This window comes from Mus caroli, chromosome 4 (genome assembly GCF_900094665.2).
Source record: "Mus caroli chromosome 4, CAROLI_EIJ_v1.1, whole genome shotgun sequence".
NCBI lineage: Eukaryota > Metazoa > Chordata > Mammalia > Rodentia > Muridae > Mus > Mus caroli.
The window spans coordinates 10,871,008-10,898,771 of NC_034573.1; the positions used below are offsets into that span (position 1 = coordinate 10,871,008).

The 27,764-nt window shown below is 37.7% G+C and overlaps 1 protein-coding gene across 1 annotated transcript in view; it reads right to left on the minus strand.

The window, feature by feature from the left end:
• Positions 1-27,764, minus strand: part of Necab1 (N-terminal EF-hand calcium binding protein 1) — a 176,924-nt gene that overhangs the window by 121,994 nt on the left and 27,166 nt on the right. Inside the window, exon 3 of the mRNA XM_021160280.1 lies at positions 22,423-22,531. Coding sequence (XP_021015939.1) covers positions 22,423-22,531 — 109 coding nt within the window. The remainder of the gene's footprint in view (positions 1-22,422; positions 22,532-27,764) is intronic.

The window sequence follows — 27,764 nt, forward strand, 5'->3', positions numbered from 1 at the left end:
CCCTCAACAGAGGAATGGATACAGAAAATATGGTACATTTACACAATGGAGTACTACTCACCTATTAAAAAGACTGAATTTATGAAATTCCTGGCCAAATGGATGGACCTGGAGGGCATCATCTTGAGTGAGGTAACACAATCACAAAGGAACTCACACAATATGTATTCACTGATAAGTGGATATTAGCCTAGAAACTTAGAATAACCAAGATACAGTTTGCAAAACACATGAAACTCAAGAAGAACGAAGACCAAAGTGTGGATACGTTGCCCCTTCTTAGAACTGGGAACAAAACACCCATGGAAGGAGTTACAGAGGCAAAGTTTGCTTCTGAGACAAAAGCATCTACCATCCAGAGACTTCCCCTCTCAGGGGTCCATCCCATAATCAGCCACCAAATGCAGACACTTTGGCATACACCAGCAAGATTTTGCTGACATGACCCTGATATAGCTGTTGCTTGAGAGGCTATGCCAGTGCCTGGCAAACACAGAAGTGGATGCTCACAGTTAGCTATAGGATGGAACACAGGGCCCCCAATGGAGGAGCTAGAGAAAGTACCTAAGGAGCTAAAGGGGTCTGCAACCCTGTAGGTGGAAGAACAATATGAACTAACCAGTACCCCCAGAGCTCATGTCTCTAGCCGCATATGTAGTAGAAGATGGCTTCTTCGGCCATTATTCGGAAGAAAGGCCCCTTGGTATTGCAAACTTTATATGTCCCAGTACAGTATATACACCAGGGCCAAGAAGTGAAAGTGAGTGGATGGGGAGCAGGGGGTGGGGAGGGTATAGGGGACTTTTGGGATAGCATTTGAAATTTAAATGTAGTAAATACTTAATAAAAATTGGCAAGAAAAAGTAATTCTGGAGTTTTAAAAATAAAAATATATGTATTTTGAAATATATTATAGCCATGATAATTTAGAAAAATAATTCAAACAATACTATAACTTCAAATTCTTGGTATGTTGTCTTCTCCTCAGTTTGGCATACAGTCAACACTCAATAAGAACTAGAGAAAAATGCGTAAAAATATTAAAAGTCTAAGCAATAAAACAAAGCACAACTTGGTCCTCCCTAAGTGGTACAGTTTTATTTCTGAGTCACTTAAAACTAAATTTCATTTCCTGATAATTTTGCTAACAGAGTAAATTTCAAAATCCCTCTTGCAGCAGTTTTGGGGCTGGTAGAACTACTGAATTTTAACAAATTTGAGATCAAGTTAAGTTCACAGATTAATCCTATTATGACATAATTACTGCACTTTCCATTTTGGTTGACAATGCCCTGTCTCTTATTTTTTGTCTCCTCCTGAAGGATCAAGTTTTGTCTCCTGAAGGACAGTCACTGAGAAACAGTTGTTCCTGCCATGTCAATATTAATAGCAGCTGTGTTGGAACAGCGGGCCAGGGAAGACACTGCATGCCAGTGGGAAAAATACAAACTGCTCCTCTGGGAAAACATTAGCCAGAAAGCCCTCTGTCAAAATGCAAGTTGGCAACACTGGGGGAGTCATTCCAGTGCTGAAAGGTGGGCTTACGTAACTCACTTGAAAATCACACTCCATCTCTGCTGCTCTGTGGTGCGTTAAAGCTGGCATGAAGGCAATTAGGTACCATTCTGTGGTAATTAAGGATATGCCATTTTTATTCACTTAGCTCGGCCTGCTTTCTGCTTCACAGGATTTAGGATGTACCAGGTGGCATTCCATTCTGGAAAGCCCTGTGGTGTCACAGCAACTCAAAGGAAGATGCAAGTGCTGCTCTGCTTGCTTTCAAAAACCACTCGAAGGAAAACGCACTTCAAAAATTAAGAAAACGGATGATACTCAATAACAAAACAAAAATATCCAGCTGTTCAGAGAAATACCCGTTGTTCATTTATGAAACCTTCCACCAGTCTATAGATCATAGATTTATAGAGAAAGAAATAGATAAATTTCAGGAAAAATGTCTTTATGTATGTAACTGTAATTAATAAAAAGAGAGGGCATGAATTTGAAAGAGCTAGGAGGGAAATATTGAAAGGCTTGGAGGGAATAAGCAGAAGAGGGAAATGACGTAATTATTTTACACTCTCGAATAAGTTAAAGAAATATTTTTTAAATCAAGTTCTATTACTATAGCTGTTGTGTGTTTACTAGGTGACCAGTGTTTTCTTGGCAGCTGTAATGGTTAGCTTCAATTGCCAACTAGAAGCAATCTAGACTTACTGTGAAGAGTCTCAATGTGTGACTGTCAAATCAGATTGACCCATGGGCTTGTCTGTTGGGGATGTTGTTGACCACATTAATTGAAGTGGGAAGACCCCCTTGGGTGGCATCATTTGTTGGGTAGAGAATCCTAATTGTATAATGCACGCATGTACTAATCCACCACTCTGCTCTTGACAGTAGATATACTGTGGGCAGTTCTCCCTTGTTCCTGCTTCTGTGCCATCCTTTCTCCAATGGACTAAAACCTGCAATTGTGAGCTAAAATATACCCTTTCTATTCCCAAGTTACTGTTCAGGGTACTTTATTACAGAAATAGGAATGAAAACTAACTGTCAGATACTCCTTTCAAGTTATATGGTTTTGATTTAGATATATGGTGCTATATCTTCCAGTCTAAGCATTAATCTTTTCAATTAATAGAATGTATAGTCTATGTACAAAACAATGTACCCTGTGAAACATGAAGCAATACTTTTAAGAAGACACACACACACACACACACACACACACACACACACACACACACTACTATATATAGGAAGTATCCTAAGAGTATGAACTGGAGCTATTGAGGTAGGTCAGTGGGTAAAGGAATTTAAAATTGAGGCTGATTGATTATCAGAGTTCAATCTCTTGGGCCTTCATGGGTGAAAGAAGAGAAAGTTGTATTCTGACATCTATCTATCTATCTATCTATCTATCTATCTATCTATCTATCTATCTATCTAAGCACATGTTAAAAATATTTATTCAAAAATATGAACTGTCTTAGGGTTTTACTGTGAAGGTTGAAGAGATATTTGCTTAAGTGAAATGAGGAAAATTTCAGAGTTCAGTGTGGACACTGCTCCTGTGGTTTGGTCATCTCCCTATGCCTCAGCATAGTGTTGAAGCATGTAATAGCCAGTTTTTTTAATGGTGTACAGCTGGGCTTATGAAAATTCATCAAAAACATTTTCATGCTACACACTAAGCAATATTGAAAATCTTCTGTTTGTGATCTTGTTAATCAGGGCTGTTTTGAAATTTAAAGAAACAAACAAACAAACAAACAAACAAAAAAACAGAAGGAGAAGGTGTGAAACGAGATCCCTCTTTGCTAAGGAAGGTGTTTGCCCACAACCTTCTTTGATATCAAGGGGACAGGATGATTAAGCACATTCATCAAGAAGGGCACTGAGTAGCAGGGCAAACTTCCCAGGTGTCTGCTGTTCCCTCTTCACTGCAGCCAAGGCTCTTTTTCAAGCACCTACAATCACTACTCAAGTCACTTCTGCTACCTGTATCAAATTTAGTAAAACTCACACAACATACAACTCATAAAAAAAAAAAAGGTAATTTCCTAAGATCTATCAAAAATCCTTTGGAGACCTAACTGTTTGGTATTATGGAAATTCCCTGTGTCAGAAAGCCTCCAGGTATGCTTAAAAAGTACAACAGTTCTGGGAGAAGAGAAAGCCGGGAACTTACTTGAGGAGCAAAGAGCTCTGGAGACAAGATGTTCCAGCCCCCATAAAACAAACAGGGAACAGCCACCAATCAGCCCTCCCACACTGTCGCTTGAGAGCTGCTGAGAGTTTTCTTCTATTTTCCAAGATGCTAAAGTGTAGATAAACCAATCTGCCCTTCTCTCCTATACTGTCTCTTAGGGAAGAGAAGCAAGGAAATGTTCAAAAGGAAACATCTTGTTTACTTGTTACACATGTTAGATACAACTTTAAGCCCCAGGTCAAGGTTGCCCTCTAAAATCGGAGGTAAATAGACCTTTTAAAGAGTTCTGTATCCACTTGTATCCCCTGTCTATCTCTAGGGAGCTAGGGACTGTGAAGTCCTCCAGCTTCTTGTTCAGGCCAGCTGACCACCACAAAGATTCTGAATGCTGTTCTCAATTCTCAGATCTGGGCCCTCTACATTTCTATGGAGAAAGAAAGGAACTTCCTGTCAAGCCTGAAAGTCAGCCTGCTAAGCTGCTTTCGCTCCTCGGTGTACTTGAAGATAAGTTTCAAGTTATTGTCATTATTGCTTACCTAAACAGTATAGGCAGAGAGGCGGAGTCTCAAACAGAAATGCCAGCTCTGGACTCCCCTTTTGGGACAGTTTAATTGTTCTGCAATATTATTCTAACCCCCAACTACCTGCCTATTATGCAAATCTATGCTCTAAGAGAAAGCCCATTTTGCAAGGTATTGTTGCATCCAGAAGACAGGATGGATAGAATTTCTATCAACTGCCTCTCATTTGTAAAGCTCTTTACATATGAAGAGATTAATCGACCTAAGATAGGTCATTGGTCATTTTTCTTTAGCTTATCACATTATTGCCCTTTAAGTACCTCTTGAAACGTTAGATTTCTGTTGATTGGGCAGAGCTGTGAGCTTCCAAGTACCACCCATATTTGTAAGAGGGGAGTTAGTGTTCAGAGAACTAATCTGTTGACTTGACTTCACAAGTGCCATATTTTCTGGAGGGTTGTGAACCCAGGAGGCAGCACTAAGCAAGTATACATGTGCTGTTGGTTCTGTATTCACAAGTCCTACTGACACTAGTTAAACAAACCTCATCTATTTATGTAGCACCTTCCTTGGCTGGTAGACTAAACGGCTTAACATTTGTTCCGAAGCTTTCACAATTCTCCTTCCAGAACATATTATTAGCTCCACTTAATATTCAAAGAGAGTAAAGCCTTGGAAAGTTTTCTTGGCCAGAAACGGAGTGAAGACTGCTGCTCTGCCAGATTACAAGGCAGTGTACAAAGGCAGATGCAATGAGCAGTTGTGGAGGGTCTGGGGTGACTTTAGGATGGTTCTCCACTTCACAGTTTCCTCCTGTGCAAAATGGCTCCATCAGGATTGTGCTTTTGAGTTTCTTTCTTTCTTTCTTTCTTTCTTTCTTTCTTTCTTTCTTTCTTTCTTTCTTTCTTTCTTTCTTTCTTTTTTTTCTAATACAGCTTCTCACTGTGTATCTCTGGCTGGCCTAAAACTTCATACATAGATCAGGATGGCCTTGAACTCAAAGAGATCTTTTGCATCTGTTTCTCAGGTGCTGAGATTAAAGGTGGGTACCACCATGCCTGGCCTTCAAGATTAAACAAATTAATGAATAAAAGCTGTTTAGACCAGAACATAGTAAGACATTCATAAATACTGACCATTAATATCTTTTCTATAAGGCAGAGTAATCCTCCTTGTGCTATTTCTAGATCAGAAATGTTTAAACTGTCTCAGGAAGATGAGAAGTGTGGGTCCTTCAGTCCTTCTTAGAAGGGGGAACAAAATACTCATGGGAGCAAATACGGAGACAAAGTGTGGAGCAGAGACTGAAGGAAAGGCCATTCAGAGACTGCCCCACCTGGGGATCCATCCCATATACAGTCACCAAATTCAGACACTATTGTGGAACGCATGCTGACAGGAGCCTGATATAGCTTTCTCCTGAGAGGCTCTGCCAGTGCCTGACATATACAGAGGTGGATACTCACAGCCAGCCAATGAACTGTGCATGGGGTCCCAAAGGGAGGAGTTAGAGAAAGGACTGAAGGAGCTGGAGGGTTTTGCAACCTCATAGGAAGGACAACAATATCAACCAACCAGAGCACCCAGAGTTCCCAGGGTCTAAACCATGGACCAAGGAGTATACATGGAGGAACCCATGGTTCCAGCCATATATGTAGCAGAGGATGGCCTTTTTGGGCATCAATGGGAGAAGAGGCTCGTGGTCCTGTGGAGGCTTGATGCCCCAGTGTAGGGAAATTTGAGGACAGGGAGGCAGGAGTGGGTGGCTGGTTGGGGGTACACTCTCATAGATGCAGGCCGAGAGGGGATGGAATAGGGATGGGGCTTCTGGGGGGAAATCAGGAAAGGAGATAACATTTCAAATGTAAATAAATAAAATATCCAATTAAAAAGAGGGACCCACAGAGGGTACTTGGTCATACACAGCTGCAGGACCCTCTTAACTAGAGTGTTGCCTCCAGACTTGTCACTTTTCCTCAATTCTCTTCAGTTTGGAGATGTCTGCTGTTCATTTGAGACATCTTCAGGTTTAAGACTCATGCCGGGATCTCCATTGAACAAAGGGTAGAAATCTGAATGTCCTGCTTGCTGGTTTTGAAGCTTTTTCCCAGCCGAGATGCCTGTAAGTGACTCCCTCATCATTTTGAACTTGAGCGTTCAGATGTGTTGCATGTTTGGTCTTCAACATTCTACACTGTCTCGTCTAAGGGCGTGCACACATGTACTTCTCTTTGAACTCTACTCTCATCTCTTGCCATGCTCATTTCTTTGCCTCTCTTTGTTAATGCACCATGATAACTCAGCCATGAAGCTTAGATTTTGAGGATCTCTTTTGACTAAGTCAGTGAGACAACTCCCTCAAAAAAACTGCATTTCCCTGTTATAAGAAATCAGTTTCTGTTATGTTTTAATATAAACAATCATAGACTGTACTTTAATTGTATTCTTTCCTTCCAGAACCCCTCACCCAACTTTCTACACACTCAGCTTCACTTTCTTCCTCCCTGTCTCTCTTTCTAGACAATAAAAATAAGACAAATGAAAAAACAAAATGAAACAAAACAAACAAACAAAATTAAACCAAACAAATCCCTAAAACGTGCACAAAAACCATGGAATCCATTTTCTGTATCCAACTCCTACTGAGCATGGGACTTGTCCTGAAATATGGTTGACATACCCAGTGTCCCTGCATTGGAGAAAACTGATTTTCTTTCTCCCTGAAGGTATCGACTGGCAGTAGCTTCTAGGTTAGGGGTTTGTGCCCATGTCTCCTTCTCAATACTGGCACGTTGTTTGGAGAAACTGTGGTTTGTTTATTGGTTTGCTTGTGTTTTGCATAATCTACAAAAAGACAAAATTCTAATTCATCAATGCATCCCTAAGACCAAACAAAATATCCAGCACTTAATAAGTACTCAGTAACTCATTGCTGAAAGATGCTAAGCTCTGTTTGTGTGGGCAAGACAGAACTGATTTCATGATTGAGTTACATAGGAGAACCTTGAGTTCACTTAAATGTTTCTTCTCTCACTAATCTCCTGAGTCATCTCCTTTGGGATCTTCTAGATTTTTTACTGAACCTTTAAGGTACTCTTCTACAATATCAAACTGGTTTTCCTACTGCAGGACTAAAGTGATTTGAAAACCACTGCTGATGATTTGTAAGCTAGAGAAAAGATAGGCAATGATTCTTCAATGTTTTCACACAAAACATGAAAAGTTTCATACTTCAATTTAGCCCTTCTTTCTCACTTCTCACCCAAATGAAAACTGTAATATTTATGATATTTTATAATAGATGTCCAGAATTATGTTGCTTATGTTAAGAAACTTTGTTTCAATGACTGTAAATAATAAACCAGGTAAACATTTCCTATGTAGTCTGTTACCATGAAAAGATATTCCTGTCACAGGCTTTAAAATTCAGATTACCTTTTTCAGTTCACGGGGAAAAAGTACAATAGAATGCAATGGAGATAAATTCCACATAAGATGAATTAAAAGCATAACCTGATATCTGATTCATAAGCCTCCTCTCTGGAGGCTCAGAACTATCATAGAAGAGGGTGCAGAAATTCGTTAAGGGCCACAGAGGATAGATGACTACGATGAAACAAAGTCCCCAGACACAACAGAATATTTACGCATATGAACTCATGGTGGCTGTAACAGCAAGCACAAGACCAACACAAGACCAAGCCAGACAAAATGCCAGAGGAGGGGAGGGAAAGTTCCAACCTTATCTAATGAGCTACTGGCAACTGATGGCTGCTAGGAGAGGGCGACTTCATTTTCTTCAAGGTGATGTTGCCTGAGGGGCTACCCATGTTCCAGGAAATGATCCTACATCTACACCAACATGGGTAGTGATGAGTGGACTTGGTGTGCTTGTGTGGGAAAGCAGGGGAATCATGACCTAGTGCTTTTACTGGAATAGATATCTCTGGAGATACCTTTTAAAATACATAATTTCAATGCATTTTCATAAATCATTAAAGGTACAATAGAAAAAATCGAAATAATACAATGTGGTGACCTTAAATCCAAGATTGAGAAATCGGAATACTGGTAGGAATTCAAAGGAATTAGATTTAATAACAGACAACAAATCTGATTCTGAGCACTACTTTTCAGCTTTTCCCATTTAAACAAATCCAGTACATATACAATTTCTTACCATGAGGTTAAAGAAGATTGTGTTATAGAAGGGAATTAAACATACTAGACATAGTTTTAGTACTATTATTTATAGTGTTAAACAAATACAAAATGATAATAAACAGGAATTGTCTCCATTTATTTCCTAGACCACAGAAAAAGGTTTGATCATTTTTCACATAATGGAATTATTTAGTCTTTCCTTAAACAACTGACCTTGACAGGGTAAAGCAGGGGACCTCCCTGAGATCAGTGAACTCTACAATCACTTTTGGCAGTCTGGAAATATTCCTTAAAAGTTAGTTGCTCATAAATAACTTCCAGACAATATAATTTTTAAAAAATGTTGTTTCATCATAAGAATTCTTTGTAAGAAAGTTATACATAGTCATGCTAAATGATATCCCATAATTAAAATTAAACACTGTAAAAATCATGGGTTAAAGTCATACATGCATGGAGATATTGAGAGGTGAGGATTTCTTCCCATACTTTGCTGTCATAGGAAGTAGAAGCCAAGAGCTAGGATGGAACAAGAGTCAGTTTTTGTGAATTATATGAAAAACAATTTCCCACTCTTGAGTGGATATCAGCATCCTTTAAATATGGAGAAATGTTTATTCACTTATATATAACATGGCATGTGTTACCTTCTGCATGTATTGAATAACTAAACAAATAAGTAGGGAATAAATGACTAATTTCATGGAATCTGCAAACTCAACAAGAATAATTGCTATCAAATTTGACATTCTGGATTGTCACAATGAAAAGGAAAAAAGTCTCAGCAAAAAATAAAAAATAAAAAAATAAATTAACAAAAATAAAAGAAATTCTTCATTGTGGTCTCAAGTAAGTCTTTATGCTTTTCAACCCCATGGCAATTAAGATGAGAAGATAAAGAAAATTAGGTGTGCAACTCATCAAACCGTATGGTCCCATAGAGGTAGATTTCTAATCATGTTGGATTGCTTTATGCTTAACCTAAAGTTGATTAAAAATAGAATCCCTGAAAAATCATAAAAATGAAATTAAACCCTTAAAATCATTAGTGAATGAGACAAGAACAATAATGTTCACCCGAGGCTGGTGCCCAGCTTTCAACCTATTAGATTCTGTGATAAGTGCTAAAAGCTTTTGTTATGTAGTCTAGCTTTTTCTTACTGAGATACCTTTTAAGGCCAGATGAGAGTGCAATATTCTATGTAGTAAGCACTGCTTCCTAAGCAATAGAAACTATTTTTACATATAAATGAAGAACCATTAATATTGTGAAAAAATAAATTATTCACTTGTACATATCTGTGTCTGTTAAAATATACAATTAATTCACATTTATACTTTAAATTATATTTCCCAGGTTTTAATCCATAACAATGGAGTATCATTTTTATTAGAACTAACCTTTGATAGAAATTTTAATTCAGTCTGAAGCCAAATTAATCATTTACTGAACCCCAAACAAAAGAGCCTATTAAAGAATTTATATGATAGATTCTGCTTTACTCCTTGTATATAATCTACATGCTATATATGCTTAAATTATCACAAATATACCTCTGCAAAAATTTCTTACATGTAATAAATATATTATGTTTATATGTCAATCAATTAACTATTAAATTTATTATAGTAGTTATAAGAAATAGAAAACAATGGTTCTCATTTCAGAAATTATAATTAGATTTGGAGCCAAGATTAACAAGCTAATGAAACAACTGTTTAAAAAATATTATGTAATTAGGTGGTGTTTTAAGAAGGTATAAATTACAATTATAAAACTTTAAAGAAAGATCCAGGAAAGCTAAAAGGTTAATGAATACATCTTGATTATCTTCATTTTACTGTTAGTTTGGGCAGCTATTTATATCCTGTCAGTAAGTTTTGAAAATAGAGTCTTATATTGGCTTCTTTCTTTTGGCAATGAAATTAAGATTCAATGAAGAGAATAATCTCAATGTTTCAACACTAGACAATGGAGGGGTTTAAGCTTGAGGCTGGAGTTTTTATGAGTCCTTTACACACTGCAGTAGTGACCCACAGTGAGTTTGGTGAACCTTTATCATTTGCAACTATACTGTGCAGAGAAGAATCAAGGGTACCCCAGCAAAGGGTAGAGCAGGAGATATAAGAGACCAGGAATTCATTTCCCTTCTCATCTCAAATATTTATTGAGCTTACAGTATTATGATGTTATATTAAAATATTATGTTAGAATGAAGTCAATGAAAGGCCACTAGTCATAGTGTCTGCCTTAATGAGGCTCAGACTTGGACAGGAGAGCATTAACCACTGAATACAATACATCTAAAATTGCAAATGATTCAGCTGCTACAGAGAAAACTTTATATTCCAGTGAGAATGCAGAACCGAAAATGTAATCTAACAGGGAAAATTGGGATAAAGTTTCATGAAATATAAACAGGTATATGACATGAACTTAGTGCGTAGTATACATAAAGCCATATTTTAGGTGGTTAAAAAAAACTGGTTATGGGGTACAATATGGTTCAATAGTAGAAGGACAGAAAGATGAAAGTTTTCCATGATCGAACTTGAATATGTAACTAGAAGCCATGTTAACCCTACACCACTATGATTGTGTCAAAGTGACAGCATCCCAGGTGTTCTATGCTCTGTCCTGAAATTTTCTGTATTGCTTCAGTTCATTTGACAACAATCATGCTATTTATAGTCTTTTAATCATGGATGACTTATTCCTTTGCTGTGATCTAAAGGAATATCTTGGGCCAAGTAATTAGTAAATGACAGAAATTTATTATCCTAGTTCTCAAGACTTTGAAGTCTAAGATCAATACACCAGCGGATTGGAAGGGGTAACAAGCTCCCGCAGGAATTTCGTATAAAGGCCCTCATCCTATTCAAATGGACTCATGACTGAGTCACTGCCCAAAGTGCTCATTGGCTCATTACATTACCTTGGACATTTGCATGTAGGGAGACAGGCAGCTGGGGACAATGTTTTCAAAAGATGTTGTCTTGAAGATTTATTTCTTCAAAAATGATGATTTGGGTTTTTAAAAAAATAATTCCTGCCTAAACAAGAATTTGTGAGAATGATATATCTGTAAAGATAGATGCTTTGTGCTGAGATGATTGTAGTGGTAAAGATTTTCTTAAGAGCAAATTTTGTTGGTGCATTGGGATGTAGGAAGAAACAGTCCAAGAGCTGAGTACGATGCACATTAAAGAGATTGTCCTTCCACTTTTATTGAATTCATTTCATGCATTTGGCGGATAATAGTAATGTTAGAAAAAGGCTATATTCATATGAATAAATAATTTTTTTACCAGAAAAACCTTTATTTTGACCTCTTTCCCAGAAGAATAATATAACCACAAAACTCAACATCACACCCATTTTGAATATTAAAACAATTCAAAACAAACGAAGTAAACTAAAATACTGTATGTGCCTATTCTTTAGGCCTTTCCTATTTTGCTATGCAGGATAATAACCCAAAATTCCCATGGAGCCCATATTAGTCAGAATTTGAGTATCCTGTAAGGCATATGAATAAATAATTTACCATAGAAAACTTTCTTCTGAGTAGTAATTGACTTCATTACACCATTAGCAACTGCACTGTGCCTTCTCAAAGAGGGAGTTCACTTAAGGCTAACAGAAAGTTCAAGTTCTTCATGGGGAGGAATGGATGAGAACCAGAATGTAATATCAAGATACTAAAAACCTTTGAAATTTCAGTCTCTAGTGCAGATGATTTAAGAAAACAGCGGAACTCTGAGTATTCCACAGAACAATGAGGAAATGAAGTAAGGCAGAGTGAGCAAAGGAGGGCGGTGAGGAGGCTAAAAGTAGAAGCTGACTTCCAGGTATGAAGGAGGGAAAATGTGAGAAGAATGGAATTAATGTCCACAGGGGAAAAAAAGAATAACTCTTTGACAATGTAGCAACTCCCACACTGTAAAAACCCAACACAATAGACATAAAAAGAGAAGAGATAAAGGCAGCAATTAAGGTAATTGCCTCTATACTGTACATCCAAATATATTCTATGGATGGGGAACCAGCCATCCTTTCATCAGAATAAAACACTTCAAAGTGACTTTTAAGAAAGACCTTGAAATATTTTGATTTCTGATATATACAAGACAGCTAAAAAATACAAAATGTTCTTGAGATGGCATGACAACGGAAAGGGTTACGTTGTGTTTTTAAGTAGACCTTGGGAAGTCCCATGCCTTTGTGCAGGCTTTTCAAGGAACTTTGGAAAATGAATTAACTCTCTGTCAGTGATTAACTGCAGGCTGTGAATTGCAACACATTTTTACAATGTTTCTGTGGAAATTTAAACAAAATGATACAAATAATTGTGTAGAATGTTGCTCTCTAATGACTGCATCTCCAGCTATTTGTTATTAATCACACATATCCATTATAATTTTTTTTAGAAATACGTGTGCTGCCTTGAAACAAAATTTAACTTCACTAACATCTTTATCAGAGAAAATGGGAGCCAATTTATTTCTTAAACTATAACTAACGATAAATCATTTTCGCATAAAATTTCCTTAAAATTATCTGCATTTAAATCTCACAAGGTATGATAATCTTTTTATTGTAAAGTAGAATTTGGCTGATAATTTCATATTCTTCCATTAGATTGCAGATACCTCAGTTGCTATCCATATTTCAGGTTGTTAAGACACTTCGTTTAGGAAAAAAAAATAATGATGCTGGTGGTAAAATACGTTCACAAGAAAGAACAGAATTTCGAACCAATTGTCAAAAATGCATATCTTTAACATTCTGGGTTAGTAAAAGTAGAAAAATGATGCTACTAGTACTCAAATAGGCTCAAATAATTACGGAAGTGAAAACACATCTTAAAAACAGATGCTCAACATCCGTAGTCATCAGAGAAATGCAAACCAAAACAACCCTGAGATTCTACCAGTCAGAATGGCTAAGATTAAAAATTCAGGTGGCAGCAGATGCTGGCAAGGATGTGGAGAAAGAGGAACACTCCTCCATTGCTGGTGGGACTGTAAGCTGGTACAACCACTCTGGAAATCAGTTTGGCGGTTCCTCAGAAAATTGGACATAATACTACCAGAGTATCCATCAATACCTCCCCATGGGCATATATCCAGAAGATGTTCCAACAGGTAAGGAGGACACATGCTCCACTATGTTCATAGCAGCCTTATTTATAATAGCCAGAAGCTGGAAAGAACCCAGATGCCCCTCAACAGAGGAATGNATACAGAAAATGTGGTACATTTACACAATAGAATACTACTCAGCCATTAAAAACAACGAATTCCTGAAGTTCTTAGGCAAATGGATAGAACTAGAAATTATCATCCTGAATTAGGCAAACAAATCACAAAAGAACACACATGGTATACAGTCACTGATAAGTGGATATTAGCTCAGAAGCTCAAAATACCCACGATACAATTCACAGACCAAATGAAACTCATGAAGAGGGAAGACCAAAGTATGAATACTTCGATTCTTCTTAGAAGGGGGAACAAAATACCCATGGGAGGAGTTACAGAGACAAAGTATGGGGCAGAGACTGGAGGAAAGGCCATTTAGAGACTGCCCCACCTGGGAATCCATCCCATATACAGTAACCAGACACTATTGTGCATGCCAACAAGTGCTTGCTGACAGGAGTCTCCTGAGAGACTCTGCCAATGCCTGACATATTCAGAGGTGGATGCTTTCAGCCAACCATTGGACTGAGCACAAGGTCCCCAGTGGAGGAGCTAGAGAAAGGACCAAATGAGCTGAAGGAGCTTGCAACCCCATAGAAAGAACAACAATATAAAGCAACCCAGAGCTCCCAGGGACTAAACAAGCAACCAGAGTACACATGGGCGGACCCATGGCTCCAGCTGCATATATAACAGATGATGGCCTTGTTGGACATCAATGGGAGAAAGGCCCTTGGTCCTGAGAAGACTCGATGCCCCAGTGTAGGGCAATGCCAGGGCAGTGAAGTGGGAGTGGGTGGGTTGGTGAGCAGAGGTGAGTGGGATAGATGGTTTTCAGAGGGGAAATCAGGAAAGGGGATAACATTTGAAACATAAATAAAGAAAATTTCTAATAAAAATTAATAAAAATAAATAAAAACAGATGAATAATAAAGAAATATGTTGCTATGGGTTAGATCTAAAACAAACAGAACAAATAACTGGAGATTTGATAGAAAATTAAAGTGACTCATGCCTTTCAGTTTCTAAGACTGTGGGCAAAAGTATATTTGCAAAATATGTAATGAAGTAGTGTTTCTCTCAGCCATGCATACAAGTCTCTCTACTCTAAATTCTCAGGTAGTTAAACTGATATCAAATTCAAGAACATTTTGATATCTACTGTAGAAGAATTTTAACCCAGCAACATGGTTGCTCTGGCAAGGGATCACATTTGAAGATTTTCTAGGTATATGGGATCCTGCTGGAATGACACATATTTAATTCCTTTGATTGAAATACACACATGTCCTTAGTACATACCTTTAATCCAAACAATGAAGGTAAGACTAATTTATAGGAGGAAGCAGATATATTTGAAAGTGCTATCTAATTGAGGGGCAGACAAAGTGACGAGTCAGAGAAAGATTTGACAGAATGAGTTAGAGATAGGATACACCCAACTCTTATAAGAACAGACAGGAAAGAGAGATTACTTAGAGCACTGAGTAAGTCAGAGAAAGGGCAGATCAGTGGGTGCAGTTATGTTGAGTTCAGGCAATGTAGTGGAGTTCATAGAGTTCAGAGTCAAGTTTTCCAAGCAGAGTAATTCAGTCAGAAGCCTAGAGAAGCCAGTTTGAATCAGTCATCTTGAAGAGGAGTTTGAGCTAGAACCAGCCAACCAGAGTTCAGAAAGACCTAGAAAGGGTGAATGGATTTAGCAGCAAGCCTCTGAAAAGACACTTATATCCGGCAATGAAAGTTACCTTTACCTCTACAGTAGGTGGAATAATAAAGAACTAAGTGAATAAACACTAGATATTGTTATATCTAAATTTTGGCAATCATTCTAAATACACAAAGGTTAAGAAAGACCCCAATACTCAAAGGAGTGGAGTGATAGGCATGGTTTGAGAAGAGCATAGGGAGGCTGGGATACTGCACAGTCAAATGGATGAGAAATTTAGGGGTACAGAGGCTAGTGAGGAGGGAAATGCCATGAATACTTCAGTGAGATCAGAATGCTTGTTAGATCACGAAGATTTTCCTGACTTTAGGCTTTTCTACTATAAGTAACTTCTGATTTTCTGCTGACCCCACTCTCAGAATTTTCTAGAATTTATACTTCTCTGAACCTCTTTTAGTCTTCAAGATGGGTAGTTACATTTCTCTGATTGTGAGGTAATAAAGATTTTTGAGGCCACATAAGCATTTCTTTGATTTGTAGGAAACTCAAGCTATACCTGCTCAGAATCTATGCTCCTCTATTCTGATGCAGCACCTAGGTTTCAGTTAACATTCTTTCCCCCGAAACAGTGGCAAACTGTTCAAAAATGCCCATGATATCGAAGTAGGATAATGATACAAAACCAGGATGTTGATATAGCTGTTGGTAAAGAAAATCAGTCTCTCTGATAGTTTTCCAGACTGGCTTCTAGCCATCCTCCTGATAGAAGTGCTGATAGAGAGAAAGGAAGACAAAATAATGACACTGTGAGGAATGCTAGCACCACCAAGCAAGTACCTGGCTCCCACACTCTTAGTCACCTCTGGGTTCATCTGACACCTGAGCAAGGTTATACTTTTCTTAAGTCATCTTAACTTAGGGTTCTGTCACTCACAACCGACAAAGCCCTTTTTATAGTATCATTTTCCTTACTGTGATTTCTTTTCCAATTTGAGCAAGGGGGATATTGAGGAATATCTGCTCAAAAGCTAATTTTCACTTGTTCTGCAGCTTTCAGAATCCTCTAAGTACAGCCTTCACACAAAACACCCCAAATACCATGTCTCTCTTTTTTTTTTTTTTTTTTTTTTTTTTTTTTGGTTTTTCGAGACAGGGTTTCTCTGTGTAGCCCTGGCTGTCCTGGAACTCACTTTGTAGACCAGGCTGGCCTCGAACTCAGAAATCCGCCTGCCTCTGCCTCCCGAGTGCTGGGATTAAAGGCGTGCGCCACCACGCCATGTCTCTTAAAGACAGATTACATATGCTGCTGTTTCAAAACATAATACTTTGGGTTTGGAGAAGGGATCAATTATTTGACTAGTTTCTACAGGCCATGCATAGAAACAGATGCTCTTAAGACTGTTTTTGATGCTTGTGTCTCTTGGCCACTTTAGGTCATGAATGTCACTCTGCCATGGTGCCTAAAGCCAAAGTCTTAACTATTGAAACTTAACTATTGAAGTTTGCGGTTTTACTTCTTTCTACATGCACTGTTCCAATTGAAGTGGTATAAGCAGTGCTCACAAGGAGATCTATTTTTCTCATGGCTAGAACAGCTCTGAACACTCTAATCAGAATGTCATGCACAGCTGTGTTGCATGGACCCTTTGGACTGCCCTAATGCTACTGCATGACATTGACCTTACTTTTTTTTTTTTTTTCTCTACACACTGTATGTTTCCTTAAGCTGCATGACAAATAACTCAAGGAAGACAATAGCATTATCAACCAACTCATCATACTTTCAGGAAAACTGTCCTGAATAAATATAGGATAAGCAACTTCTATTTCAAGATGAGCATAACTCTGCCATCTGAAATAAATACTTTTGATATAATTACTCTCTAATTATTGTGGGATTTTTAATCTCATCACGGTTGCATGGAAGCTCCTTTCAAATTTTGAAAAGACGTGTTATAAAATATTTATAATCTGAATGGTCCTAAGGAGCAGACTATGTGAATATTAGAAAAAAATTCACTTTAGTACAGGAAAGAATGTTTTCAATTCTGGAGCTACCTCATTTTGGTAGTTGGTGGTATTTCTGTCACTGTGGTGAGTGTCAGTGAGTTAACAAGCACAGGACTGAAATATCAGTGCTCAGCGTCTAAAAAAACTATTTTAGTTTGGAACAAAGAATCTTTTCTCTGAGTTTCTCATCATGAGCCCATCCCTAAAATCCTTGGGTTACTTTTCTCTATGTTTATGTTCTGCATTATGAGCAAAACTTCCATCTGGTCTACCTTGTGGTCTACCCTGACAATCTGGAGCTCCTAAGGGCAGTTAACTGCCAGAACTGCTTTAAGGTTCTAGGGAACCTTTCTCCCATGCTTCTGCTATGACTAATACCTCAAGGATTTATGCTAGATTTTCTTGGTTCTGTTTAATTAGTTGCAAAGTGCAGCTATGCTGGTTTTCTTGTGAGTGAAAATACTTTCTATGAGCTATGAAGGTTTCTTTCTGACTGAACAATCTTACCTCTATAATTTTCTTTTCCCCTACAGGTGTGGTGGCCCTCATTTAAGAGCACCTAACTACAGATTTAGTTTTTTTTTTTTTTTTTTTTTTTTTTTTTTTTTTTTTTTTTTTTTTTTTTTTTTTTTTTTTTTTTTTTTTTTTTTTTTTAAAGATTTATTTATTTATTATATGTAAGTACACTGTAGCTGTCTGTCTTCGGACGCACCAGAAGAGGGCATCAGATCTCATTACGGATGGTTGTGAACCACCATGTGGTTGCTGGGATTTGAACTTCGGACCTTTGGAAGAGCAGTCGGGTGCTCTTACCCACTAAGCCATCTCACCAGCCCCAGATTTAGTTTTTATTTTTCCCTATATTTAAATATTAATAATATCATTAGAATTTTTTCTGAATATGTCTTCTTGTCTTACAAGTTGAGAAACCAAACATATGTCTAGAAAATATTTCCTGAGACTCGGAGGGTTGCAATATATATAAAGCTTACTGGGATCACGGGGTGATTACTATTTTTTTTTCTTTCCTTAAAGAAGAAAGGTTAGGTATATCTGCCTTGAATGTAGATAGTTAACATGAAGTTTGCAATTATGAAATTTTTAGTAAGACAAAGAAGAAAATTTTAATTTGTTTTAAAATATTAATTTGTTCACAGTTACTTTTAAGACATTAAAGCCTCCAATAATGTCCTTCTTTGTTAACATGGCTTTTTAAGCTCACCATCTTCTTTTCTGTCAGACCATATCATTCAAGTACATTTTCCAGACTTCACGAATCACTTCATGTAACAAGAATCCAGAAAGAAAAACATTCTGAGTGTTCAAACATAATGAGAAAAGTTATAAATGTAAGATATTAATTTTATGAAGTTATAGAGCGTGGAAATCATTCAGCATACTCTGGTCTAACACAGCATTACAGAAACAGAATGCTGCCTAGGGTTCATCTTAGATTGATATTTTTCTGAGTATTGAGCTCAAGCTCATGCTGCATAGCTGGCCAGTGAATATAAGATACTTTCCTTACAAACAAGGGCCAGTGATTCATAGGTTGGCTTGAAATAAATCAAGTAGGGTATTCCTTTTATAAGAATTTTATATAATTTTGATGATTCATATTCCTTAATTGTATTGTATTATAGAAACAAGCTATAATTAAATTTCTATAAATGACTACTTCTTTTTCTTTTTTAAAGATTTATTTTATTTATGAACACATTGTAACTGTCTTCAGACACACTAGAAGAGGGTGTCAGATCCCACTACAGATGGTTGTGAGCCACCATGTGGTGGCTGGGAATTGAACTAAGGACCTCTGGAAGGACAGTTGGTGCTTCTTAACCACTGAGCCATCTCTCCAGCCCAAATGACTACTTCATATGACAAAGTAAATATTCAACCATCAGACATTGGGAGGGACAAGGACCAGGAAGCTGCTATGAATGGAGATATAGTCAATTTGCTAGGTTTTGCCCCACCGATATTAATCAGCTTCTTGTGGGCCAAGCTGTGCTCCTGAAGTAATTGGAGTGGCTTGGGGTGCAGGGCAGTATTAGTATTTGGGGCAATAGCATGTGCCCTGAGAAAGTGAGTAGAAAAGAAAAAATAATTGGTGTACACAGTACAAACTTGGATCACACAAGATAAAGGTTTTTTTTTCCTTAGCTTAAAATAAAGCTCTGGAATTTCTATGTCAAAGCTTGAATTAATCTTTGTAAAAGATCAAAGCTTGACACTGACAACCTGTGTTAAGGAGGAATTTCATGAATATAATTCAGAGGTCTCCAACTAATATTCTTAATTTTAAATTGAGTATACTTACTCCAGAAAATGCACTATTGTTGCTAATGCATATGTTAGCGACCAATAGTAATATACTCTTTAGACTTCAATCAATCACTGCACATCCCTGTTTTGAGTACTAAGAAATCTTAAATGTATCCAAAGTAAAACAAACTATGAGTCTGGCAGTTCCTCAGAAAATTGGACATAGTACTACCGGAGGATCCCGAAATACCTCTCCTGGGCATATATCCAGAAGATGTCCCAACCGGTAAGAAGGACACATGCTCCACTATGTTCCTAGAAGCCTTATTTATAATAGCCAGAAGCTGGAAAGAACCCAGATGCCCCTCAACAGAGGAATGGACACAGAAAATGTGGTACATTTACACAATGGAGTGCTACTCAGCTATTAAAAAGAATGAATTTATGAAATTCCTAGGCAAATGGTTGGACCTGGAGGGCATCATCCTCAGTGAAGTAACACAATCACAAAAGAACTCAAATGATATGTATTCACTAATAAGTGGATATTAGCCCAGAAACTTAGTATACCCGAGGTATAAGAGACAATTTGTAAAACACATGAAACCGAAGAAGAACGAAGACCAAAGTGTGGACACTTTGCCCCTTCTTAGAATTGGAAACAATCACCCATGGAAGGAGTTACAGAGACAAAGTTTGGAGCTGAGACAAAAGGATGGACCATCTACAGACTGCCATATCCAAGGATCCATCCCATAATTAGCCTCCAAACGATGACACCATTGCATACACTAGCAAGATTTTGCTGAAAGGACCCTGATATAGCTGTCTCTTGTGAGACTAGGCCGAAGCCTAGCAAACACAGAAGTGGATGCTCACAGTCAGCTATTGGATGGATCATAGGGCCCCCAATGGAGGAGCTAGAGAAAGTATCCAAGGAGCTATAGAGATCTGCAACCCTGTAGGTGCAACAGCATTATGAACTAACCAGTACCCCGGAGCTCTTGACTCTAGCTGCATATGTATCAAAAGATGGTCTAGTAGGCCATCACTGGAAAGAGAGGCCCATTGGACTTGCAAACTTTATATGCTCCAGTACAGGGGAACGTCAGGGCCAAAAAGAGGGAGTGGGTGGGTAGGGGAGTGGGGGGGAAGGTATGGGGGACTTTTGGGATAGCATTGGAAATGTAATTGAGGAAAATACGTAATAAAAAATTTAAAAAAAAAGAAAATGTAAATAAAATGGCAAATCAAACCAGTAATGACAAGTGAAAATTTTCTCCTTAACTTTAGTAAATATTCATTGGAAAATATTCAGGACACCAAATTCTAAAACTAGAAATCTCAATAAATATTCCAAATGTAGATGTTTTAAAAGCTTAACATAGTAAGGACGACATGAACAGCATGCTTGACAGAATGTTTGCATGCCAGCTTCCAACAGGATACCCAAGACACCCAGAGACCCTCTGCCTCCTCTGTATCCTTTCTCCCAATGTTTTCCTTCTGTGCATAAATGTTTTTCCTCAGTATCCATTTAGCTTAGTTAATATCTGCAGTCTTCCTCCATCTTTACCATTTCAGCTGCTCCCTCACAGAGCAACAATGACTTACAAGATGTTGCTAGAGCTCTTGACTAGATTCCCTTTGCCTTACATAAAGTTGAAGTACTTTTAAAACTTAGACTGTAAGTGATCTCTCATAGAGAGCATTCTTTAGAAAGAATTCACAGAGGAATTCTTTCTCTCTGTGAATTCCCCTCCACTTTGATCTGGATAGTTGACACTTTTGTAAACAGAAGTGATGCCTATTATTCTCATGCATCTAGAACTTTCTCCATGCCTTTTCTTGACTGGAATGTTCTCTCCACTCTCCTGCAAATTTTACCTAAGCAGTTTCTACTTTCTTATTGTATCTCGGTGCCTATGAACAGTTTCTGAGTTGCACTGACCTAAAATGCTATTCTTTGTGATTTCAAGTGCCCTATGAATATATAAATCATAGTATTTTTGATAGTATACTGAAATTATCAGTTACTGAGTCTAATGCTATTTCTGATAACAAAAGAGAAGGCATCGGCAAGGCAATTGAAAATCTTGTTGAACTCTAGAACCTTACTGATTGCTTGAAATATTCAGCCACTTGAGTAAAGTGAACTTAATCTTGTAAGTTTGTAAATAGCCTCAAGAAAATGTCTTTTCGTAAGTAGAGCCCCAGAGCACTGTCTTAGCAGACTTATTTCCTGGAACCACATCACTGCTTTGCCTAAAGCAGAATGCAATTGTCTAGACAGTAGGCATAGTGGAGGATCTCCAGGCGTGTGTGAACCCACACTCTTTCATATTAGAATTCTATAATTGAGACTGTGGAAAATAATGTGATTTGGTTCAGTAACCTTAAACAAGCAGTGCATCTCTGTTGATATACATCCTAAAGTCCTCATTATCTTATATTTTCACCACGGGGGAGGGGATATAAACGGAATCTTCACAAATATTCTCCTACATCAAAAAAGGTATCCACATGCCAAGTAAATGAAGATCACCATGTGTCAACTCTTCAAATCTGTTCTGTACCTCCCCTTACTTGTAGTTTTCAGGTAGCAGAAATTTTCAGTTTATTACTGCAGTAATTTCATTTTAACATACCAATACAATTATACCCAGAGGATATTTTTATACAAAGGAAGTTTAGATTATACCAAATATGAACAGTAACATTTTACTTATTTAGTAATGACAGACTAAAATTTTTAGGAAAGAATATTTCAGAATTAAGCCTTACAGAATGTCTGTTCCCCCACCCACTTCTTGAATGACTCATTCACATTCTCCCCACCTCATTTCCAGAGTCCACTGATAAGAAATGTTGCTTACTTGGTATTGTGTGTGTCAATGGTGTGGAAGAGCTCATGTAGTTCTTCTCCACTGAGAACTCCATCTGCAAAATATGCTTTAAATTCCTCAAAGGACAATTTTCCATCATCTGAAATAAGAACAGAAGAGAAGCAAATCACTCCAACCTTGTGTACTGGTCTACTTTCATTTTTAAAACGTAGTCCTAGCATCTCTGCTCCTTAGTTGTGCATGACACACATACATTAAAAAAGAAAGCAAGAAGGAAACCTTTGCAATGTCAATAAAAATCCAACTTACTATCTCTTCATTGTATACAGCACACCAAAACATGCACTGGTGTATGTCTTCCTGGTTTTGAGTATTTTTGTTTTTTTTGTTTTTTTTGTTTTTTTTTTTTTTTATGCCATGACAAATGTAACACTGAAGGGAAATTTTTACCTAGCTATAGAAAATGAAATCCACACAGCAACACAAAGGGCCAAGCAGACATTTTGCTTTCATGATACCAAGCCTACAGAGAATGTAGCAGACCACAAGATAAATACAAGATGCCTAACAAGTGTGCTTTGATTGGATATTTACACAAGTATATGATTATTATAATTCAACAAACTATGTTCCTTGTTGTGTTCCTTCAACTAGTGACTGCTTTTATAGTCAAATGCGTTTCTTATTTGAGACACAATAGTGATACACAATTGGAGTATAAAAAAGGATAAGATGTAGAGACATAAGCATAAGTATTTTTGCACAGCTGGGATCAGTAAAATTCAATAAGAGACAGATGCACTTTATATATATATGAGAATTAGGGTAATGGATTATTTTCATTTCGAAGAATAAGGGACAGGGTTAGTATCATTTACACCTCACTTTGAAGAAAAGCTCTGGATAAGCAGCGATGGAAAGAACTGCACATTATAAACATGTTAAATTGCTCAGGGCACAGAAGCAACAAATCCGAAGGAACGAAGCACCCCTAAGGGACAGCAGGCATCCTTTTCTATGCACAGTCATTTGTCAGGTTTTTTCAGAGAGGCTGCCAAATGACTCTAAGTGATAGAATAAGCCTTTGCATTTATAATATGGGAGCTCAGAGCTGAGAAAGTAGTTGTCCTCACAGCAATACCGCAATAAACAAAATAGAATCCTCTCGTTGAATAAAAAGTATGATGTGGTAGGGGTAGAACATCAAGATTATTTAGAATGCTTTCAACAGATGTCCCCAGACTGCCCCAAGGACTGTTTAAACACTGACTCCAGAGCGCTGCCTGGAGCATCAGAATGGCACAAAGATCTCAGAGTGGATCGGCAAGACGGTTGGTTTTTAACAATTTGGACAGCTTCTACTTGCACTTAATCCAGGAGGTTTTACTATAAAGAAAACAGGAGACATGAATTACTTAATTCTTCAGGTAAAGACTTAAGAGCTGGGGTATGTTTTAATTATTTCTTAAATAATTAATTTTTTTGTTTACATCCCAAATGCTACTCCTCCTCCCTGCCACCCCTTCACGGAATCCCTCCCTCTCTCGCCCCTCCCCTTCTTCTCTGAGAGGGTAGGATACCCCCACCCCCCTGGGTATCCTCCCATGAAGTCTCTGCCAGATGAGGCACAACCTCTCCCACGGAGGCCAGACAGGGCGCCCATGAAGACTGAGCTGCCTGTCTGCTACATATGTGCCGGGGGTGGGGGTGGGGGTGGGACGACTCATTGTGCTGGGGTATTTTAAAGATCCTGGTTTGTGAAATACAGATCCTTGAGAGACGTTAATTTTCATTTCATTTCATTTTTTTTATTTTAGATAAACCACAAAATATTTATTTCTGTAGGTTTTGCTTATAAACCAATTCAAGGCAGTAGACACAATCATGGAAAAAGGAGAAGAAAACAGATAAGTCAGCTGCCTATCCGGATGGCCTCTGGGTCTGTCTTCTCGAAGAAGCAGAAGTGAATAGCAAACAAGCCTATGAAAACGTGGGCTCAGCAAAGGAATGCAAACAGCAACAATCAAATGAGGAGTGACAGGGCCTGGCTATGCTATTTTTTTTTTTTTTTTTTTTTTTTTTTTTTTTTTTTTTTTGGCTTTTCGAGACAGGGTTTCTCTGAATAGCTCTGGCTATCCTGGAACTCACTCTGTAGACCAGGTTGGCCTCGATTCTTACTTTAGGTTGTTCTTTTGAGGTTCTTCAGCCCTGAAAGAATCTACACAGAAGGCTGCTCGTTGCTTCCTGTGACTGCCTGCTACAAGCTGGTCGGTTGTTTTTGCTTTTGCAGTACTGAGGCAAGCCTAGGGCTTGCACTTGCTAGGCAAGAGCTCCAACCCTGCCCTCACTTGTTTTTTTGAAACAGGCTCTCACTATGTAGTCCAGACTGGCCTAAAGCTTGTTATCTGCATGCCTCTGCCTTCCTAGTGCTGCTACCACAGATTGGAAACACCTATAACTCCAAGTCAAAAGTCAATGATGTAGTTCATCGGGTCACATTACAAAATGTATTTCTCTCACAAAACTCATTTTCCAAAGACCTGATAAGAACTGACAACTGGATTAACAATGATCATGTCATATCTAAAATAACTTTTTAAAAAAGATTTATTTATTTATTTTATGGATATGAATACACTGTTTCTCTTTTCAGACACACCAGAAGAGGGCATGGGATCCCATAGGCACAATACACCAAGCTTCAACTTAAATTCTTGCTAAGTTACCAGATCTGGATCAACCATACAATGTGTTCCTGACCTGAGTAATGCCCTGGACCAGTGGCTCCCTGCTGTGCAACCCAGAGTAGCTCATTGCATTGAGAACATCAATTCTCCAGCTTTCCTGTTGTCTAGTCCTTGCTTGTTTTCAGGTGAGCTACGAACGATTAGCCCCATGCAGCCTATTGTACAGCTGCATGTGCATCTTCTTACTGTGTGATAAGGAAATGAATGAACCAGCAGGAGAAGAAAACTGCCCATAGATTAGGTCTAGAGTCAAGTGTAGTGGTACACACCGGCAATGCCATCACGCCGGAGGCTAAGGCAGAAAAATCTAGATTCCAAGGCTACAAAGGAAGACCTTGCCTATACACAAACTAACTAATTAAAGAGAAAAAACTAGAAATGAACACACTGTTTTCTTCACCGCTGCTGTGTTGTGCAATAACTATAACCTGACTTGTTGACTATATGATGTGTCCAACAGTGACCCTTTCATAGTTCTGCGGTGAGTTGAACCACCTTAGAACTGTGGTTGTCTGTGCTTCCTGTGGGTGGGGCAGGCTCTGTATGCTGCTTTATAATTAGGGAAAAAGAGTTCAAGTAGCAATGCACATGCCATAAAATAAAGGCTTTGGCTAGCAAGTGCCCTGATTAAAAAAATAACTCACACACACAAAAACTCCTATTGGTAAAAAATAATATATAATAGGAGAAAGTACGCATTAAACTGCAGTCCTGGCTCGAAGGGTGGAAAGTATGTGTTGAAGGCTGTTTTTATCACATGCAGGATTCTTGAAAGTCTACATGACAGGTTGCCACACTGTAAAACAAGCAACTGCGAAGAATTCCTTTTGAGTACTTCTAGACCAGTACTAAAATGTTAAACAAAAGCTTAATGGGAAGGGGGAACAAATCCCCTGTGTGATTCAGTATTAATAAGGCAGTTGTATTTTTATTAATATATTTTATTTCAACTTCATTATTCCTGCTGAAACCTTCCTTTGAAATGAAACAAAACAATGAAAAGTTGGCTAAAAATTGGCTCACAAAATAGGCATGCCTTCTGAGGCTGCTTTCTGCTAGGGACAAAGCTTAATTTTAACGTACAATGCACACAGGATTTTAAAAATTTCTTTTAGAATTATGTGCTTCATCTCAGTTTGTCCTGAGCATTTGATCTTCTCAGCTTTATTTATTTTATTTTTTCATTAAATTTGCTTTTGTCAACTACACACACACACACACACACACATATATATATATTTTTTTCTGATTGTTCTCCCTGCTACCATCTTGTCTGCCAAACTCCTTCTTCATGGGTAATCTCTTTCCCACATTCATGTCTTCTTATTTTTGTGTGTGTCCCTCTGGGTATGGCCTGGGCTATCTGTGTGACTTTGGCACTGGAACTATGCATTGGAGTCTGGTGAGTATGCTCTGGACAGTAGTTATCAGTGACCCACAATTCAACAGTAAGGGGTACAGCTCGTTAAGCCCCTCCCAGCTCCATGACTGACAGTTGAAACAGTCGTGTAAGCCAAATTCAGGTAATCTCATCAGCTTGGAGCTATGACCATATTATGAGCACTGTGTCTAAAGTATGACATTTTCTGTTCTCTCCCTATCTTTTAGTTTTTACATTTTTTAAAAATCCTTTCTTCTACACTGTTATTGGGGCCTTACAAAGATTAGTATGTGAGTAGCTTTGTCTAAGAATATAAACAGATATTTAGAAGGAACATTGACATTTTGTCTATTTAGCTAATCAGTAGTAATTGCCCTCTCACAGTCTGTGAACTTCTAACATATAGGCTTTTCTTATTTATTAAGGGTTTTCCCAATACAATATATTTTAATCATTCTTTCTTCTCTCTCAATCTTCTTACCCAAACCCATACAACTCTCTCTCTCTCAACCCCAGAAAAATGAAAATAAAAAACAAGTAAAAGAGAAAAGATCAAAACAAAAGTCCACAAAAGGAATGTTCCTACTTTTATACATTATTGCATTTGAACATATTTTTGTGTTATTAAGCAGATATTATATTCACATACCTAAAGAAGCAAAACAGTATAAAATGTATATACTATGAAGCTCCAATTATATCTTTTCTTCCTTTTCAAAATAGTTTTTTATTTTGAAAGTTTTGTGTTTATGATTTTTTTAGGGAAATATAAATACTCTTATTTCTCTTCATTCATATTATGAAAGTAACACACCAAAGACACATTCTATTTGTTTTAAAGCAAACACTATGGTATTTAAATAGTCATTGTTGAGGTTTTTTTTTTTTTTTTTTTTTTTTTTTTAGCATTTGTGTCCTCTTAGTTTCTGCATAATATCTGTCCAGGATCTTCTGGCTTTCATAGTTCTGGTGAAAAATCTGGTGTAATTCTGATAGGCCTATCTTTATATGTTACTTGACCTTTTCCCCTTACTCTTTTAATATTCTATCTTTATTTCCTGCATTTGTTGTTCTGATTATTATATGTCTGGAGGAATTTCTTTTCTGGTCCATTCTTTTTGGAGTTCTGTAGGCTTCTTGAATGTTCATGGGCATCTCTTTCTTTAGGTTTGGGATGTTTTCTTCTATAATTTTGTTGAAGATATTTGCCGGCCCTTTCAGTTGAAAATCTTCATTCTCATCTA